The sequence below is a fragment of the Mus caroli genome, chromosome X (assembly GCF_900094665.2).
Source record: "Mus caroli chromosome X, CAROLI_EIJ_v1.1, whole genome shotgun sequence".
Taxonomy (NCBI): domain Eukaryota; kingdom Metazoa; phylum Chordata; class Mammalia; order Rodentia; family Muridae; genus Mus; species Mus caroli.
The window spans coordinates 69,474,099-69,492,042 of record NC_034589.1 but is presented as its reverse complement, the minus strand read 5'-3'; the positions used below and the strand labels follow the sequence as shown (position 1 = coordinate 69,492,042).

Below are 17,944 nucleotides of genomic sequence, written 5' to 3'. Positions count from 1 at the left end.
GGGGGGGGTGAGCAGGTGAGGCTGGGTGGCCAGCTTCTGGGAGAGGAAATTCCAATTGGCCAAGCAACCTGAAGCCTTCTGCGGGAAAAGGCATTTTGTAGGGGCAGCCACCACAGGTAGTGCCAATGTGTGTGAGAGACAGAGGCAACACTCCACAGATGCTGGAGCCATTCGCTCCAGTGTCCTCACTGGAGCAGTAGCGAGGTGCGCTCCAAGGAGGGTGCTGGAAAGGGACACCGGAGGGCACTGAGCTGGGGGCCATGAGCAGCCCCTCATTGGGGGCTGCCACCGGAGACAGCTTGCATTCTGGGAGCATGGGGCAAGGGGAGTAAGCCCCACAATGCAGCCCATCTTGGCCACAGTACAGGTAGAAGCTGCCCAGCGCTGTGAGCTCAGGCCCGCCACATGGACCACTGTAGTCGGCTGGGTTGCCAGGCATTGGCAGCAGAGACAGCTGAGGCGCATGGAAGGAGGGCTGATGCAGTTCCTGCTTGGGGGCAGGTGACTCCTCTCCTGGACGCCCAGGCTCTGGCTTCAGGGCTGCCTGCCCACCCATCAGCAGAGGCAGGTTGGGGCGCAACGGGTTCTCCAGAGCCTTGCCTGGGGCCTGGTGAGATGGCTGGGTGGGTGGCCCATGAGGAGCAGCTGACGGCCAATGCTCATCGGGCTGCTCTTGCCAGTTGGGAAGCCCTGTAGCCTCCCCAGGCCTTGGGACAGTTCTTGCTGTTGACCTTCGGCCGCAGGATCCTGGGTGCCAGGGGCTCGGTGGAGCGCCCATCTGCTTCTGCTTGGGCACGAGAAGGTCCTGCTCCTGGCTGAGTTTTAAGAAGGCAGCGGCGTTTAAGCTAGCCAGTCTCTTAGGAGCTGGGTCTCCATCTCGACGGGCACCTTCATCTGGAGCTAGCTCTGGGGACAGGTCCCTACTTCCTTCTCCAAGATCTCCCAGCCTAGGTCGCTTCTTGGAAAAAGACCAGGACCCTGTGGCCCAGTCCTGGCTACGGTGAGGGTCCCCGCCTCTGCTTCGTTGGGCACCTGCCAGGCTGCTGGTATCCTCCCTCTCCAGTAGCAGATTATTAAGGGCCTCTGCATTAAGGGAGGCGAGGCGCCGCTTGCGGGGCTGCACGAGACCAGCATCCTCACTGGACGAGGTCGGACTCGGGGGCTTCGGCAGATCAGGGGGCAGCTCATCCGCCTCATCTGCGCTTCGCGGGCCAGCCACGTTTTCCAGGCGAGTCAGCAGCACTTTGCAGGCTTTGGGCTTCTCGGGAACCAGTGAACGTTTGCGCAATGGGTAGTTCTTGCGGCGCCCCGTAAGGTGCCCAGGGCTCTCAGGCATGCCCGGCTCCACGTCTTCAGTCCCCTGCTCCATATTGCTGTCTTCCATCTGCAGGGGCTCCCCTTGGCCAGTGGGGCCGGAACTCAGCATAGGAAGGGACTTCCTCCGAGTGTGTGTCATGGAATCCCTCCAAGCGGGAGAGAGGCGCTGACGGCGCAGCTTTGGGAGCCCGCAGGCCCGGTGGCTGGAACCCCCAGGGGCGCTCAATTCCCGGGCTCCACGCTGCTGCGTCAGTGCCTCCTCCTGGGGGCCGGGCCCGGGCGGGTGGAGGGGGGGGGAGGTCGGGCGGAGCCGTGGGGGGGGAGGGGCCTGGCCGGGGCGGGCGGACGGTTAGGGCCGGACGGGCGGGGCAGGCGGCCGGACAGCAGGGGCTTAGATAGGGGCGAGCAGCGGGCTCCGCTACACCGCTCGTGGTTCCCCCACAAACTCCCCGAGAGCGGAGCCTTCGCCGCCCTCCTTCCTGCTTCCTCCTACCTTTATGTTTCACATTGTTATCCTTATAAAAAGAAAGGACTAGTGGGTGGGTTGGGGCGCAAGGCGGGGGCGGGGGGTATAGGGGGCTTTGGGGATAGCATTTGAAATGTAAATGAAGAAAATATCTAATAAAAATGCCTAAAAAATAAAAAATAAAATAAAAAAATAAAAAGAAAGGACTGTGAGACAATTTAGCAGGTCCAAGTGAGAAAAGGTGCCTGCCATAAAGCCTAACATCCTGAGTTCAATCCCTGGGACTCACATGGTAGAAGGAGAGAACTGACTCCTGCAAGTTGTCCTGTCACCTACATGTGAACCCCATGGCAATAAGCACATCCACATGTGTGAGTGCAAGCACAGACACACTACACAAAATAAAATATAACAAAACTTTCTAAAGAGAAAAGGCCATGTGACAAGAGAGTTAGGGAGCACCAAGGATTGCCAACACTAACAATATACTTGGAAAAGTACCTGAAAGAGCTCTCTGAAGAACCTACCTGCCCATACCTTTATCTTAGACCTCTGATCTCAACTAGAGACAATCCCCTGTTATCTAAGCCCCTGCTGTGTGGTACCTTGCTGCTGTCTTCCCAGATAGGAATGAAATGCTTTTACAAGGCACTCTCTGCCATCATTATGAACTTAGCCCCACAATGTAAAACTTGATTATGGCAGGTCTTCTCCACCCTTTTCCCCAGACTGGTCCTCTCAGATGGTACAATCCCTGCTCAACTATTGTCACCAGGATCCTGAAACCAGCCAGTCCAAAAAGGCCCTGTAATACCCTTTCATTCCACACTAGGCATACCATCCTTTGGTGCTTGTGTAATACAGGGCCAATTCACAGGCCTGGGGTCTCTTAATTCCCCCAAAGGCTCCTAGGGATCATCTCTGAGCCCCCTGAGAAATCCTACCTGATGTAACTGCCTTGTTTTTTCAGGGGCCTAGGACTCAACCAGGCTGTCTGGGCTGATGCCAGGGTATGTGAGGGCCTTGGACTACCTGGTATAGCACCTGCTAGACCTCAGTGTGGCTAGAACCTGAGCAAGCTAGGTCAGGTGCCCAAGCACTCCATGCCTTCAAAAGTGAACCCAGGATAAACCCTAGCTCCCAGAGCTCAGGAATGCTTCCTGGTTGACAGTGCTCTATATACAGTGCACCACTGTTCACAGCAAAAGCACTGCTCCCTGAGAAGCTCACATCTGGCCTCTCCTGGCTCCTACCATATATGCGGTGTACCCTGGAAGATTTTGATGTGGACCCTTTTACTGTAATAAACTAACAGTTAGTGTGATGGCTTCTCTTGGTTCTAAGAGTGCTCCCAGCAATCAAGCCTGAAAAGGTCCTGAGGAAACTCCAACAACATACTTTCTACAGGAATATGACTGTTGCTATGGTCTTCAAACACAGGTAGGGCAGAAGGGCCTGCCCATCCACTACTACCTGTTGGCATTTCTTCAGTTGCTCCAAATCCTTTAAGGCCTGTTCCCTCTGACTCCGAAGATCAAGCTTCTCCAAGCTCAGTCTCTCCACCAGCTTCCTGGCTTCCTGGAATTTGCACATAAGGAACTCCTTCTCCTCCCGCTGGCTGACCTGGAAATGCAGCAGCTCCTCACAGCGTTCCCTCAGCATCTGATTGCTCTGCCGGATAGCGTCTAGGGACAGGGAAGACAGCAAAGGAGATATGAGTCCTAACAGCCAGACACTCCTATAATACTAAGTGGCCTTTCTCTAAGAAGTCAAACCAATTCCTAGCCAATTCCACTGATGATATGCCCCCAAGTGTCTAGAATGCATTACTAAACATAGATTCTTCACTTGAAGGAATACACCAAAATCAACTTTCTTTTTAAGTCTCATTTATATTCTGGTCAATTGGAGGTATCCCTACCCTGGGAGCACTCAGTCCCAGTCCTCCCAGGCTTGTATCTCTGTCTTCAGGATCAGGAGGCCCTAAACATGCCTGAAACACTTGGGGAGGTAGGGAAACAGTCCCCCAAAGCAAATTTTACTGTGTACTTTATGGCTGCAACCTGGGAGCCCAGAAGGTGCAGACTGAACAAGCTAGTAGCTCTGAGTTTCACTCTCTTCAGCTGCATTGAAAACAAATGAGGGTGACATGAGAAAGAAGGCAGTGCCAGTGCAGAAGACATACTCAAAGATCTCCTCTCACCAGAGCTGGCCATACCCTTCCAAGAATAGGACACATTTCATCTTAGAAAAAAACCCCTCCCTCTCTCTGAAGGAAAACCATATCCCCCTCCTACCTAAAAGCTTGTTATGTCCCAAGAAAGAATAAACCTATTCCCATTGATTCCTATAGCCCACTCTTCCCCTACCTACCATGGCTTTTTAGCTTATCCTCCTTCCCCATCCCTTCTCCCTTCCCTGGTGCTGGCTTTGAACCACATTATTTTCTGCATGTGACTCTTCACAGAGAACCCTACTTAAAACAAAGCAAGGTAGCTAAGTTTGAAACGCTGGATGGTTCTTGGGCACATCATGACCTCATACCCTGCCAATTACGAGATGCAGGTGACAATAAGCTTTGTCCTTATATAAGTATCCCAGGCCCCTCCTGACTTTTAACTTCATACCTCCCTCACACTGCAATCTTTACCTCGGAGCTCTTGATTCTCTTCCAGACAGCGCTGGAGGGTCTCAGGAGTACCCTGCTCTGAAGGCAGATGTAGCATTGCAGGCTTCCCCAGAGAAGATTCTTCACCCAGCATGTCCTGGTCCTCTGCTGGGCCACCACTGGGCTGCACCATCTCACTCAGCTGATTCTTCCAGAGGTGCTTGTTCATCCAACAAGACAGTGTCTAGAAGAAAAGGGTAGTAGGAGTGCATGACAAAGAACAGAGTTCGTTCAACTAGACTTCCATTCACAGCAAAAGGCTGGACATTTTGTCTGGTGGAACAAGATACAAAAGTGAAGTTTGGGTCTAAGACATAGCAAATATTACCATTGCAAAGAGAGAGAATTGTGGAGGAAAGGGGAAGTAAACTGGGAATCCTACCTCCTCCACACACCTTTAAGTAAAAGCAAAGGGTCCTGGTCCCTCACCCAGTATAGTGGAATGATTGATATATCCATGTCCTAATCCCTCAACCTATAAATGTGATTTTTACTTGGAAAAAATGCTCTTTACAGATGTAGTTAAACTAAGGATCTCAAGCCAGGCATAGTAGTGCATGTCTTTAATCCCAGCACTTGGAAGGCACAATCTCTGCGAATTCAAGGCCAGCTTGCTCTACATAGTAAGAACCTGTCTCACAAAAATCAAGGCTCTCAAATTGAGATCACTGCAAGTTATATAGGTGGGCCATGACCCCAGTAACAAGTATCTTTCTAAAAGACAGATGAAATGGGACTGGGAATGTAGTTTAATGGTAGAGTACTTAGCTAGCAGGCACAAGACTATGGTTTCAATTCCCAGTTCTTCATTCATACATATATATATATACATATACATACATATATATACATACACACAAAAGAGACAGAAAAGAGAATAAACAGGTAGAAACACAGGAAAACAGACATAAGACAGAAGCTGAGACTAGATTGATATAACCACAGGCCAAGAAACAACTGAGCTACCCACAACTATAAGACACATGAAGGATACTCCTGTACAGCTTGCAGATGGAAGCATAACCTTGTTCACCTTCTGGTTTTATTCTCCTAGCCTCCAGACCTGTGAGATATCAATTTTCTGTTCTTTTAAGCCACTTGGCCTATGGTCACTTCTTACAGGAGTCAAGTGGTCACTTCTTACAGGAGTCAAGAAAATGCAAACACATGGTAAGAGAGAATTCAGGAGACCACATTGTACCTGAAAAGTGTTCACTGGGGATAGAGACCTCTTGTGTCTTCTTTGCTCTAAGAAGTTTGAAAGTGTGAACTGGGGTGTCCGAGACACATGACCCCTGATCTGCTTATGCTGGCTTTTAAACCAGAGAATATGCAGGACAATACTAACCTGGAGACCTTGTAAATCCTGCCTCATACTGACAACCAGGAAGAGAATGATCTCAATGCAAGTTTCCAGAAATGGACTTTCAGTAAGGGAGACCTCCTGTAACACTGGGGAATATTGGCTATTTATACTAAAGGTGTTGCTACCCATAGGTCCATCTGCCTGAGCCCACACAACTGACTCTCCCCTCTTTTTCACCTACTTTCTTCCTTCAGGTTCCAGAAAAGCCTTCTCTGCTGGTGACTCACTCCCTCAAAGGCTGATGCTGCTCAGGCCCTTTTACTGAGTCCCCACTTCTTCACGTTGAGGAACTTTGGGACTTCTTTCCTAACTGCATTCACCCCTGCAGTAATTCCATCCAGTCTCATGGCTTCTAACCCAAATCTTAATGTTGATAATATCCCAAACAGTTCTCATTCCTAAATTCCAGATATTTATAAAGCTACTTGGATGTCTAGAAGTCTTAAAAGAAGTTGGAGAGATGTCTCAGCTATTAGGAGCACTCACTGCTCTTCCAGAGAACCCAAGTTCAGTTCCCAGCACCCATGTTGGGCAACTCACAACCTTTTGTAACTCCAGCTCCAGGGGATTAGAAACTCAAGGGGAAGGGATCTATAAGAGACTGTTTCAAAAAATATTGAAGTATGGGCAAGTGAGATAGCTCAGTGGATAAAGGCCCTTGCTATGCAAGCCTGGAGACATGAGAACATATAAAGGTGGAAAGGAGATAGCTGACTCAATGTTGTCCTCTGACCTCTACACATTCTAGCCATGGCACCTGTGCTCCCTGTATAAATCATACATCATGCATGCATGTGGGGGGCACACACACAAATAGTAAGTATTTTTTGTAGCATGCCAATTATGTCTCAAGAAAGCGGTTATTGAAAATCGCAATGGGTGGAACAAGAGAGATAATGGTTCGGGGATTAAGAGCACTTGCTGTTGTTGCAGCTGTGGCTCACAAACATCTGTAACTCCAATCCAAGGGGATCTGAAACCTTCTTCTGACTTCCTTGGGCACTAGGAAAGCATAGCAAAGCACCTATACACATAAAATAACATCTTCTGTAGAAAAGAAAATAATCATGGTAGAGGACTGTAATGGGGTGTGAATTAAAGTTAACTATGAGCTGATAGTTACAGCTAAGAAATGTGTACATAGAACTTACTATATTATTATTTCTACTTTTGTACATTTTAAATTTTTTCAGTAATACAAGGCTGACAACGCTATCATCTTTCACCTGCATTACTGCAATAATCTCTTTACAGATCACCATGCTTTGCTTTTTCAATGGCCCTTTGCAGTCAATTGGCCCCACTGGGGCCAATTACCTCAAAAATAACTCAAACTACTTCTCTTCTCTACCATGAACTCTTTCAGAGTTTTCATTTCTCCTAGTGTAAAAAACAAAGTCCATACAACAGCCTACAAGATCCTATACCACCTATACTCCTTCCTTCCTTCCTTCCTCTCCACCAACTATTCTCCCTTGCCCTCCCTGATCCTTCCTTTTTCCTAGGAAATGCCAAGACAACACATTCATTCTCAGGTCAGTTAAATGTTATGAGGACAGGCAAACAGATTACTATGAATCATTTGCAAAGTAAACTGAGGTGCAGAAGGTAAGATCTTTAGTTGTGAAGGTACACTTGAAAACTTTTTAAAGACTTCAAATGCACTCAAGTTTGATAAACAGCCTAGCCTGATGGCGAACACCTGTTGCTCTAGCACTCCAAAGGCTGAGGCAGAACTTTGAGTTCGAGGTCTACCTGGTCTACAGTGCAAAAAGTGTTTCAGAAAATTTGATCAACAGAAAATGTCTCCTAACTATAGAGTTCTAGCACTAGGGGCCAAGCCCTTAGGCGACAGCTGCAGTGAAGGGAAGGACAGATTCAATCCGACTAGCCACCTAAGTAATCTGGGAAGCGAATAACTGAAGCTTGCGGCAGAACAAACTGGGCCTAAGGTGGGGGGAAGGGTGTGGACCTCTGGAGTCTCGGAAGCTACGAAACAGCCACCGATGGAGCCCTGTCTTTGGAGAAGAGGACCACACCTGTCAGCAGAGTCGGCCAGAAGTGAAGAGGGCAGGAGCAGAGGGATCCGACCGCTCCGACAGAACCGGAGCTCCTAGAAAGTCCTAGTCAGGCGGTCACCCTTCCTTTCTCTGCAGTGGAAAACTCCACTTCCGGCTTCCGGTGTCGTAAGAGCGGGATCCGGAAGTAAAACACAGACTCAAAGGCTTGGAGATTAACCGGCGAATCAAAACCCCACAGTGCCATACTCTGTTCCAAAGAAAAGTCTTAGGTCGCCAGCCAACGTCGGCCAGCAGAACACCAGAGCTCTCCTCACTGGTAAACATCACACACTTTTTTTTTTTTTGAGACAGGGTCCTACAAGACCAGGGTCTCGAACTCAAGAGATTTACCTGCCTTTTTTCCCCGTCTGCTGGGATTAAAGTAGTGCGTCACCACACCCACACTCGCCCCTACCCCATTTTCAAGGCACCGCCTCCGCACTAAAACACCCAAGTTTCAGTCTGGTCCTGCTACTGGGCTCTCTGCCGCTAGACCCCCCCGCCCCCCAAGGAAAAAGCCTAGAGGAAGCTGCGAAAGTCCAGCTTCAAAGCCAAACTAGCAGCTAGGGAAGGCGTGGCTATGCTGCTAACGGAAGTGGGGTCATCCGGGAAGGTGCAGGGCCTCAAAGGTCCAGCGGAAAGCTAGGCCATACATAATTATTAGCTGGGTAACCCAGGAGACGGGAACCCAGGAGAACTGTGTGGCGTTGCACCTATGACGAGACTTTGAGATCTCGCGGCAGCGGCATCCCGGAAGGCCAAAGGGCGGGGCTAGCCAGGGATGCGCGCGCATTTACCTCTACTCTTCTCTCCTCCCACAATGATAGACTAGCCCGAAGCTCCTCCCCTCCTGCCTCTCCTGAGGCGGGTCAGCTCAGTCAAAGCACACGCCCTCTTGCGTTAAATGGGCCAGCGAAGCTTAGCCCCCGGAAACTGGCTGAGCACTACAGATCTGTGAACGTGTTTGGCAGCGGCAACTAAACTCAGGTAAAGGGGTGGTCTGAAAGCATATCGGTGGAGGGACATGCTTCACGCTTGTACGTCGCGTGTCCCTTTGATGCGCGCTAATCTACGAGGTTTTAACCCATCCCTTTGTATCCCGCACTTTCCCCGCATTGGGCCCATGAGGACTAGATCTTTAGAAGAGAAGGGACTTTACGGGATCACCCAACTGGGCCAGAAGAGAGCCGGAGCTGAACTCCATCATCTGCACAATCAAACGTGCTCAGTTCATTGTGGAGTTTCTGGCAGACACCCGAGTACCCGACTCTGGTCCCATATACAGAGTGTGATGCCGTGACTAGATTTTAGCTAGCTGCCCAGAGTGAGGGGAATTATATTAAAGCTTTAGTACTTTCGTAATGTACAGCCCCTAGCGAAGGCAACTTTGGAGGTTATGGCTGGAGCTCAGAGGCAGCAGTTTCTGAGTCTCCGAACGCATCGCGCGCGCGCACACACACACACACAGAGCATTCCCCAGCCAGTGGTTTTAGTAATCGTCACCAGCCTGGTGAGAACCCAAAAGACCCTTGGATAAGGTTAAGTTGTCAATGCTCTTCCGTTCTCCTACCATATCAATGAGTCTTTCTTCCACCAGAAAACATCATGGCAGAGCAGGTGGCCCTGAGCCGGACCCAGGTGTGTGGGATCCTGAGGGAAGAGTTGTACAAGGGTGATGCCTTCCACCAAGCTGATACACACATATTTATCATCATGGGTGCATCGGTGAGTCTCCCTTCAGGCCCCGAGACTAAAAGATCAAATATAGCATTGTGCAAGGCACTTCTTTCTCTGTATCTCAACTTTCCCAACTGACGGAACTGCTGAGGTACCCACAAGTTCTACTAGGTTGAACTCTATGGCATATACTCCCACCTGTGTGTCCTGATTATCACAGCAGTACCTGATATACATGTACTTGTGTCACATTTCAGAAATCTGTGCTCAGCCATTGAATGTAGACCAGACTTGGATCATCCAGGTTCTAAAGCACCACCCAGTTGCACTTCTTCCTCCTGGATGAAAAAAACTGATGTGCAATCAGGGAAAATTCTAATTTTAATGAATCTGTAATTTGATAAATATTACTGTTAATTTCAGTGGAAGAGTCTGAGGTCCTGCCTCTCCCTCTTTTCTTTCTACGGCATGAAGTTCTCTGGGGATAAACACCTCCTCTTTGCCATATCTTCCAAAGCCTACTGCAAATTTCTGTTCATCCCACCTAGTCCCAGTTGTCCAACTGGAACAACTACCATTGTGCTCTGTTAGGAAAAACTGAAGAACAGAAGCAGTCAGAGGGGTGTTGTATTGATAGTACACAGTAAGAGTGGAGCAGGTGGGGGCTTAGTAAATACATGGGCTTAGACCAAATCACCCCTTTATGTGCTATGTGGCAGCAGGGCACGTTCAGTGGCCAGTGTTCAATGGCAAAGGTAAACTCAATTGCTTGCTTTTAACCCTGGAATCAGCTCACCCTCGTGTGACCATCTTCACTATTAACTTATTGTGTAATCTTGGACAAGAACTTCATCAGAAATAGTGTGTTCTTGGAAGGGTAGCCACTGGCTCAGCACCTTCCACCCTGAACCCCTCAATGCTGGAGGAGCTCTGTGGTTTTTTGTTCACACAGAGCATTTCCATTCACCAAGGGCTACAGCTGTAGGTCAGTGGTAAAGCCCTAACCTCATATGCATGAGGCCCTAGGTTCAATCGCAGTACTCCCCAAAAAATGGAGATCAGAACATGCCACCCCCTTTGCCAAACTTGTTTGTTGTCTGCCTTATATTTCTGAGCAAAAATGGGAGTGGCAGAACTTAGAAAAGGAATGCAGAAACAAGATGAGGAGAAGGGCCCTGCCACTGAAAGGGGAAGGGAGAGACAAACCAAAGCACTGTCCCCTGGCTCCTTGTAGCTCTAAGACCTAAGGGAGGTACTTAGTCGGAACACACAATACAGCAGCCCTACCCTCAGCCCTGTCTCTAGCCTAGTCCCCTTAAAGGAGCTATGCATGTATCTGCCACAGACCTTAGCATGTAGGATTCTGCTTTCAGTCTAAAGGGCCAACTGGAAGAGAAAGTAACTGAAGATTATTTCCCCTGCCCCACCCATGCTTTCATAAGCATGCAGCAACAATAACCCAGTCATCAAAGATCATTTTTAACTGTAGGACATGAACTCTTAGACATCTTGTTGATAACTTATTATGTGACCTGGAACAAATGTCTACATTTCTCTGAACCCTGGTGTTTTTCATCTAACAAACAAAAACCAGGCAGCTTCTCTGGCTTTATCCTAGGCTAATTATGTGAATTCTAGCCTCAAGTTGAGCAACTTCCTTTCACTGCAATCAGTATGGTTCCCCTTTGCTCTCCTCTGCTCTGGAGTAAGAACCCGGGCTTCCAGGGTAGAAATAGGAAGTATTAGTTCCAGCAAAAGGGAGTGGGGAAGAAAGAGATTTTCTAAAAAGCAGCATTGTTTCTTTCTGTTCCTCTCAGAGGTCCTGAGACAGACAGACAGACAGACAGACAGACCCTATGCTTAGCCCCTAGAGTAGCTCCTGCCTGATACTTCACTAAATGCAGGAGGCGGGCAAGGTGCTATCTGATCTAGGACACCTGCAAGTTCTCCATTCATTAAACAGAGCAGTCAAGTGTCTCCCATCACACAATAGTCTCAGTTCCTATCCTCCTTGTGGGGACAGTGTACTTTGGGGAGCTGCATGTAACAAGTCACAAATGGGTTCTTGTGTACTAAGGCCCCTGCAACACACAGGTCCCAAGAGGACCTAAAGAGCCAGGCAAGTTGAGGATAAGGGCAACTGCCCTCTAAGTTTGGAACAAACTCAGTGTGACCTAGAAACTAAAAGGAAGCTAGTGGCTGGCAGGCCTCAAGCCTAGGAAACTGGAACAAACTAGGCCAAGTTGATCCTAAGTAGCCATCCTCTGCCCCTTCTTCCTCCCCAGGTCCTTACCCAGTCCTTACACATGTACCCAGCTTCCTTGGTGGGGACATTCTCAATGTGCCTCACTGTAGCCATTCCTCTTCTCAGAACTCCCACCCCAACAAGAAAGTGAACAGAAATCCTTACTGTCCCACTCCTTATGGACCAGTGCAGGGAAGGAACTGAGCCTAGAAGGGCATCTCCCCCAGCCAATAGGACCTTGGTGAAGCTAGAGAGTGAGTCTTTCTCCTATGCAGAAAAAATGGAGTAGGTCTGGGAGTCCACATGGGCAGATGAGCTCACTACGGGCCCATCTCTCAAGACATCTGATTCCCTACCTAGCCTATGTGACACCCATAGACTCAGTGAGCACTTCAAGGTCCATCCTGCTGACAGGACTGTGTGAGGAGTGACCTGGCAGTCCCAGCCCATCCCTCTACTTGGGTCATTTCAGAGCTGACTTCTCCCTTGAGCTGGTAAGATTCTTGCTGTGTCATGATGACCTTGGCATTCTCCCAAAAGCCTGGTGACTCACAGAGTCCCAGGGTGTAAGAAGGAGGCCTTTTGTTAGATTTTTAGCTGAGACCTACCTCATATCTCATATCAGTGCCTGGAAAATAGCGGATCCTCAGTCACAGTCTTCACAGTCTAGAACTCTGTCTTGGAAAGCTAGGTGGGTCCCTCATCCCCAACAACTCTTGGGAACTGAGTGCCTCACTCCTGCAAGGCCTTCACTCGAATTTCTCCCAAACAAAAGGCTGGGTATGATTTGACTTCAAAAAACAAGAACCCAAACCTCAGCTAACTATAGACCACGTGTACTCAGGGTCTCTTTGCCTTTATCTGGCCAGATGTCTGTGGCTAGAGATCTTAATCATGTCTTAATTCTCCTAATTCACCACATACCCTTAGGTAGATCCTTCCCCTGCCATGGTACTTGGGCAATATGAGGGGGTGGCAAAGATGAGAGACTTCCAGCTGTCTCTCTAATTGCCCCTACTCCCACACATGTTAAGTTTAGATTTTAGTTCTTCTCATGTTCCTTACTTCAGAGGAGTTTAGTGAGAGTCATGAAGCCAACAGGAAAGACAGGGTCATCCCATCCCTGAGCAGAATGACTACCTCCCACCCCCACTGTCCTTAGTCCTACCTCACCTCCCTTGGGTGACTTGAAGCCAGGCAGACTGTCAGTTGCAGGCTGAGCCAAAACAAGGAGAGCAGGTTCTATGTCTTGTTAATCCCAAAGAGAACAAGAACAAACAGCTCTGGGTGTGGGGCAACTGTGACTCAGCAGACCAGTCCCCTGCCACCAACACATTGGCTAGAGTCTGTACTGATTCCTCCCAGTTAGTTGGAATTTGATCATAAGCAAACACCGCCTGCTTAGAAAAGTCTACAAGCCAGGGTTCTCATTGTTTCTTTTAGTTTCTAGTTCCCAGCAAGCCAGCCCTTTCCAGAGTGTGTGAGGACAGGCTAAAACCCTCTGAACATGAGCAGTAACCCACATCCCACTGATGGAAGATCATAGAGGCAGGCATTGAGAGCATTCTGAGGAACGAAGAACCATCCTGGGGGGAAATCCTGGCCCAGAATTGGACTTGTCTATGCTGAGCTTTGTGGGACCTATAAGGGCAACCATCTTGCACAACAGAGTAAAAGCTTTGCCCAGCAGAGTGATTTGGGGGACAGTAATTAGGCCACTCAGGTGGCCGTGCTTGGTATCACATGAGGAAGTGACAGATGAGGAGGCTCCAGAGCAATAGAAGCCCAACTGGCAGCAAGTCTTAGATATTTTCCTAAAGATAGTCATAGCATTGAAGTTACTTACTGGCCATTGGGCTCAGACTCCCAGAAGTTCATATAGAAGGTAGCAGTTATCATAGGAACCCACTCGCCAATGCTCAGGACTTTAATTCTGAGCAGTTGACAGACATGGGCACTGAATTGCTCGCTCATACCAATACAAGGTGTTAGAGTTTGGCAACAGCCCTCTATGGAAGTTTTGGGAACCCAGAAGAACCTAGAAATGACATGCACACAATTGATTCCATGGACCGGTCACTCAGCAAACCCCTGAGAACAAACATTCAAGCCATGGGAATCCCTGAGTGCCCATAACCATCCTTATCCAGAACTGCCATTTCCCATAGAAATGGGCTCATCAGTGCAGCTACATGGTTCACTCTCTTTTGTTTGTTAATATGCTAAGCAAGTCTGCTACTCAGCCTCAGCCTTCCCTAAGCCTCTGCTGCTCCCTTTTTTTTTTTTTTTTTTTTTTTTTGGAGACAGGGTCTCACTACGTTTCCTGGGCTGACCTTGAACTTGTTATTCTCCTGTCTCAGCCTCCCAAGTACTGAGATTACAGGTATATACTAGTAGTACATCTGGCTTAGTCATTTTTGAAGTTTGGATCAAAATGGTATTACCACTACAATGTTTTGATTTTATTTTATTCATTTTATGTACATAGGTATTTTGCCTGCATGTATGTCTGTACCACTTGCATGTCTGGTGCTCTCAGAGGTCAGATCCCTAAAACTGGAATTACAGATGGTTGTGAACCACCATATGGATGCTGGAAATGAAACTAGTGTCCTCTGAAAGAGTAGCTTAGTGCTCTTAAGCACCAAGCAACCTTCCCAGCGCCACCACTTCATTTTAAAGAGCTAGTCAGCTTAGGCTATGTAATCAGCTTGGGCTATGCTGCATATTAGTCTACCTGTGATAACAGAAAGTTGCCTATTAAATACTGTACTAAAGGGAACAGCGGGCTGGCAAGATGGTTCAGTGGTTAAGAGCACCGACAGCTCTTCCAAAGGTCCCTAGTTCAAATCCCAGCAACCACGTGGTGGCTCACAACCATCTGTAATGAGATCTGACTCCCTCTTCTGGAGTATCTGAGGACAGCTACTCACATATAATAAATAAATAAATAAATAAATAAATAAATAAATAAATAAATAAATAAAAGAGAGAGAACAGCAGTTCACTCTCTGGGGGTCCCTGATCCATGGAGCCCAGCATCTTTCCAGGTCATGGTGATCCCAGCCAGGTAAAGAAGGATTGTTCTAGCTGTATTCTGCATAGCTTATTTAAATTTTGCAAGGTTCATGCCACCCAGACCCACTGCATCTAAAACCTCATCCCAAACACCTGAGAAATTAGTGCCAAAATGCCTTGTTAGAAAGTGGTGTTTTGAGTTTTAATTAGATATACCTGTAGTAAAAGTTTCAGCAAATTACTTTTGTATAGATATTCAGGTTCTTAAAACCAGAGTTGCTTTTTCTGTAGAGAGTGAATTAGGATATAGATGGGACCAGTGCCTGACTTCAGTTGCACTTGCTCACCTCTCCCCATGAAGTAGTACTATCCTGTGTAGCATGGGTTCACACTGCTCCCACGTTCCTAATTATAGGGTTTGAGATGAAAGGGCAAATGCCCTACTCTATTCCAAGAGATTGGTAGTCATTTCTGCCCCTTCTTCTTGTACCTGGTTTGGCAGGGTACAAAATGAAAGCATGTTGGGCTGTTACTGATGACTGCGATACGGAACTGAGTGTGCACATTAGCTTGGAAATGAGGATCGTGAACTTATGTCTAGGTTCTTTATAATATTTACTTTTGTAAATGGTATTGTTTTAAATTGCTAATTTTTCCAACTCACTAATACATGAGTTTTATTTACTGTTAGTAAATAAAAGTTGTTAGCTTGTATCTACTTATATTTACAGTGGGTTCTTGGGGGTGCTGTTTGGTTTATTCATTAGTTTTGCAGTGTTACAGATCAAACCCATTGCCTAACACTTGACCACTGAGCTATATCCTTAGCCTCAAATATTTATAATTCTTATTGGAATATTTCATCAAAAATAACACAGACCTTAAGGGTGCAGCTGGGCAACTTTTCACAAACTTGGCACACCCTTGTAAATTTCTCCCCCCATTAAGAAAGGGGCTTGAAAGATGACTCATTGGTTAAGAGTATTTGCTACTTTTGCTCAAATCCAAGTTTAGTTCCTAGTACCCACAACAGGCAGCTAATAACTCCTTATAACTCCCAATCCAGGGGATCCAGTGCCCTTTTCTCCCTTCTATAGGTACCTGTACTTATGTGCATATACACCCCTCAACATACCCATACACATAATTAAAAACAAAATAATTACTTAATAAAAAGAAGAAACAGAGTATTATCATCTAAAATCTTAGCACTGCCGAGGCTGAAGCAGGAGATTCACTTCAAGAAAGACATTCAAAACTAGCCTGCCTAAGCAACATAATGAGACCCTGAATTAAAACAATGTAAAACATATGGTGGTATACTTCTCCTGTAATTCTAGAAAGGTGGAAGGAGGAGGATTAGGTGTTCAGGGCTACCTTGGCTACATAATGAGCTTGATGCTAGTCTAGGATATAGGAAACCCAGTCTCAAAAAAATTTTTTTTAAGTAACTAAAGCCAGGTGTACTGGTATACAGTTGTAATCACAGCACTTAGGAGGCTGAGGCAAAAGGATTACCTTGAGTGTAAGGACAGACAGTCTGAGCAACATAGCAAGTTCAAAACTAGCTAGGATTACATAGCAAGACCCTGTCTCAAAGCTACAGCAAAAAAAAGTATGTACCCAAAGAGCCCCCACTTTGTAGCCATTGTTTCCCTAGGAGTAATGTCAAACTTCCTCTCCATCCCCTGCTCAATTATTTTCACCCTCTTTTCTTGGTACATATTGTAATGCATAAATGGTAGCTATATTGTTGAAGACCTAATCTAGGACATTTCTGTCTTCCCACACAATTCTTGGATCCCCCTCGCCAGCCAGTCTACCACCTCTCTAGGCAACTAACTACTCATCCGAGTCCTGTCATAATAGTCTAATGTTGTCCATTCCGGGGCTTTTAAGTGAATTCATGAGTATATAGTCTCTTATGTCTGGCTTGATGGTTCATCGTAATATATTTTTAAGATTTGCCAACACTGAAATAGTAGCTCATTCCTGAGTAGCTGAATACAGATATACAATTTGTCCATCTGCATGCTGGTTTATTTGACCATTTCTGGTCTATTTTAAATTAAAGCTGCCATGAACATTCATGCACAGATCTTTGGGCAGCTGGCTGCCTGCTTTTATTTCTCTGGAGTAACACCTCGATATGTATAGCTACTTCACCTGATAAGAGGCTGCCGTGCTGTTTTAGATTTAATCATTGCATGTTTCTACACACAGTCTATGAGTTCCATACCAATACTAGGTCTTCCTGTTGCTTTGGCTTTTTGCGGGAAGGGAGTTCTATAAGTATGTACCAACTATCATCATTTGTATTACAGCCATTCTAATGAGTCTGAAGTAGTGTCTTGTTAAAGTTTCATTTTCTGACACCTGATGATCTTGAACATTTCCCATGTATTTTATGGCCATTCATTTCCATTCTGGTGAAACATCTGGCCAAACCTTTTACCCATTTCAGTTAGATTGTTTTTCAGTGTGTCATAGGAGCTACTTAGATATTCTGAATACAGGTAAGTTTAGTGAATGCTATCTCTAAGGTTGAAACTTGTCTTTCTGGTGCTAGGGATTATACTCTGGGCCCTGCCCATGCAAAGCACATACCCTACCACTAAGGTCGTAATGCCAGGCTTGCCTATTTTCCTTCGTTTCTTTTGTTTCATAATAGTGGATATTGAACCAGTCATATGCATGCCATTCATATTTTTCATATCTCTCTTTCCTCTCTTATATTCCCTACCCCCAGTGCAGACCTTGAACTCTATGTATCCAAGGATAATCCTGAAGTTCTTATCCTCCTGCCTCTACTTGTGGAATGCAATGATTACAGGCTGCAGTACAATGCTGGCTTATGATTATGACTTTATATCCTAAGAAATCTCTATCTACTCCTATCACTTTTTTAATCTAGCAACTTGGAAAAACTCTCATTAATTCTAATAATTAGTCTGTAGGTTGATTTGAGGTATATTTTTTTAATAAACAAGCTATCATCTAATAATGACAGGTTTTTATCCTCTATTCCAAACCTTATACCACTTTCTTTCTTTTTTTTTTTTTTTTTTTTTTGTTTTGGTTTTGGTTTTTCAAGATAGGGTTTCTCTGTGTAGCCCTGGCTGTCCTG

General features: G+C 46.7%; 2 protein-coding genes and 1 pseudogene across 13 annotated transcripts in view; 1 reads left to right on the top strand and 2 right to left on the bottom strand.

The window, feature by feature from the left end:
* Positions 1 to 17,944, bottom strand: part of Ikbkg (inhibitor of nuclear factor kappa B kinase regulatory subunit gamma) — a 66,177-nt gene that overhangs the window by 18,386 nt on the left and 29,847 nt on the right. For 2 of the 11 annotated variants that reach the window (XM_029473057.1, XM_029473058.1), the window contains exons 1-4: positions 12,968 to 13,072; positions 9,753 to 9,892; positions 4,434 to 4,635; positions 3,257 to 3,468 (exon numbers count right to left, since the gene is read on the bottom strand). In XM_029473057.1, coding sequence (XP_029328917.1) covers positions 3,257 to 3,468; positions 4,434 to 4,635; positions 9,753 to 9,791 — 453 coding nt within the window. In that variant the 5' untranslated portion in view covers positions 9,792 to 9,892; positions 12,968 to 13,072. Of the gene's footprint in view, positions 1 to 3,253; positions 3,469 to 4,433; positions 4,636 to 7,856; positions 8,056 to 9,752; positions 9,893 to 12,967; positions 13,073 to 17,944 lie in introns of those variants that run through there. The other 9 variants (XM_029473062.1, XM_029473063.1, XM_029473055.1 and 6 more) reach the window with 8 other exon arrangements.
* Positions 11 to 1,505, bottom strand: LOC110287187 (annotated as a pseudogene).
* Positions 8,073 to 17,944, top strand: part of G6pd (glucose-6-phosphate dehydrogenase) — a 19,541-nt gene continuing 9,669 nt past the window's right edge. The window contains exons 1-3 of one of the 2 annotated variants that reach the window (XM_029473053.1): positions 8,073 to 8,154; positions 8,705 to 8,864; positions 9,475 to 9,602. In XM_029473053.1, the coding sequence (XP_029328913.1) occupies positions 9,483 to 9,602 (120 nt within the window). In that variant the 5' untranslated portion in view covers positions 8,073 to 8,154; positions 8,705 to 8,864; positions 9,475 to 9,482. Of the gene's footprint in view, positions 8,155 to 8,514; positions 8,865 to 9,474; positions 9,603 to 17,944 lie in introns of those variants that run through there. The other variant, XM_021153829.2, reaches the window with a different exon arrangement.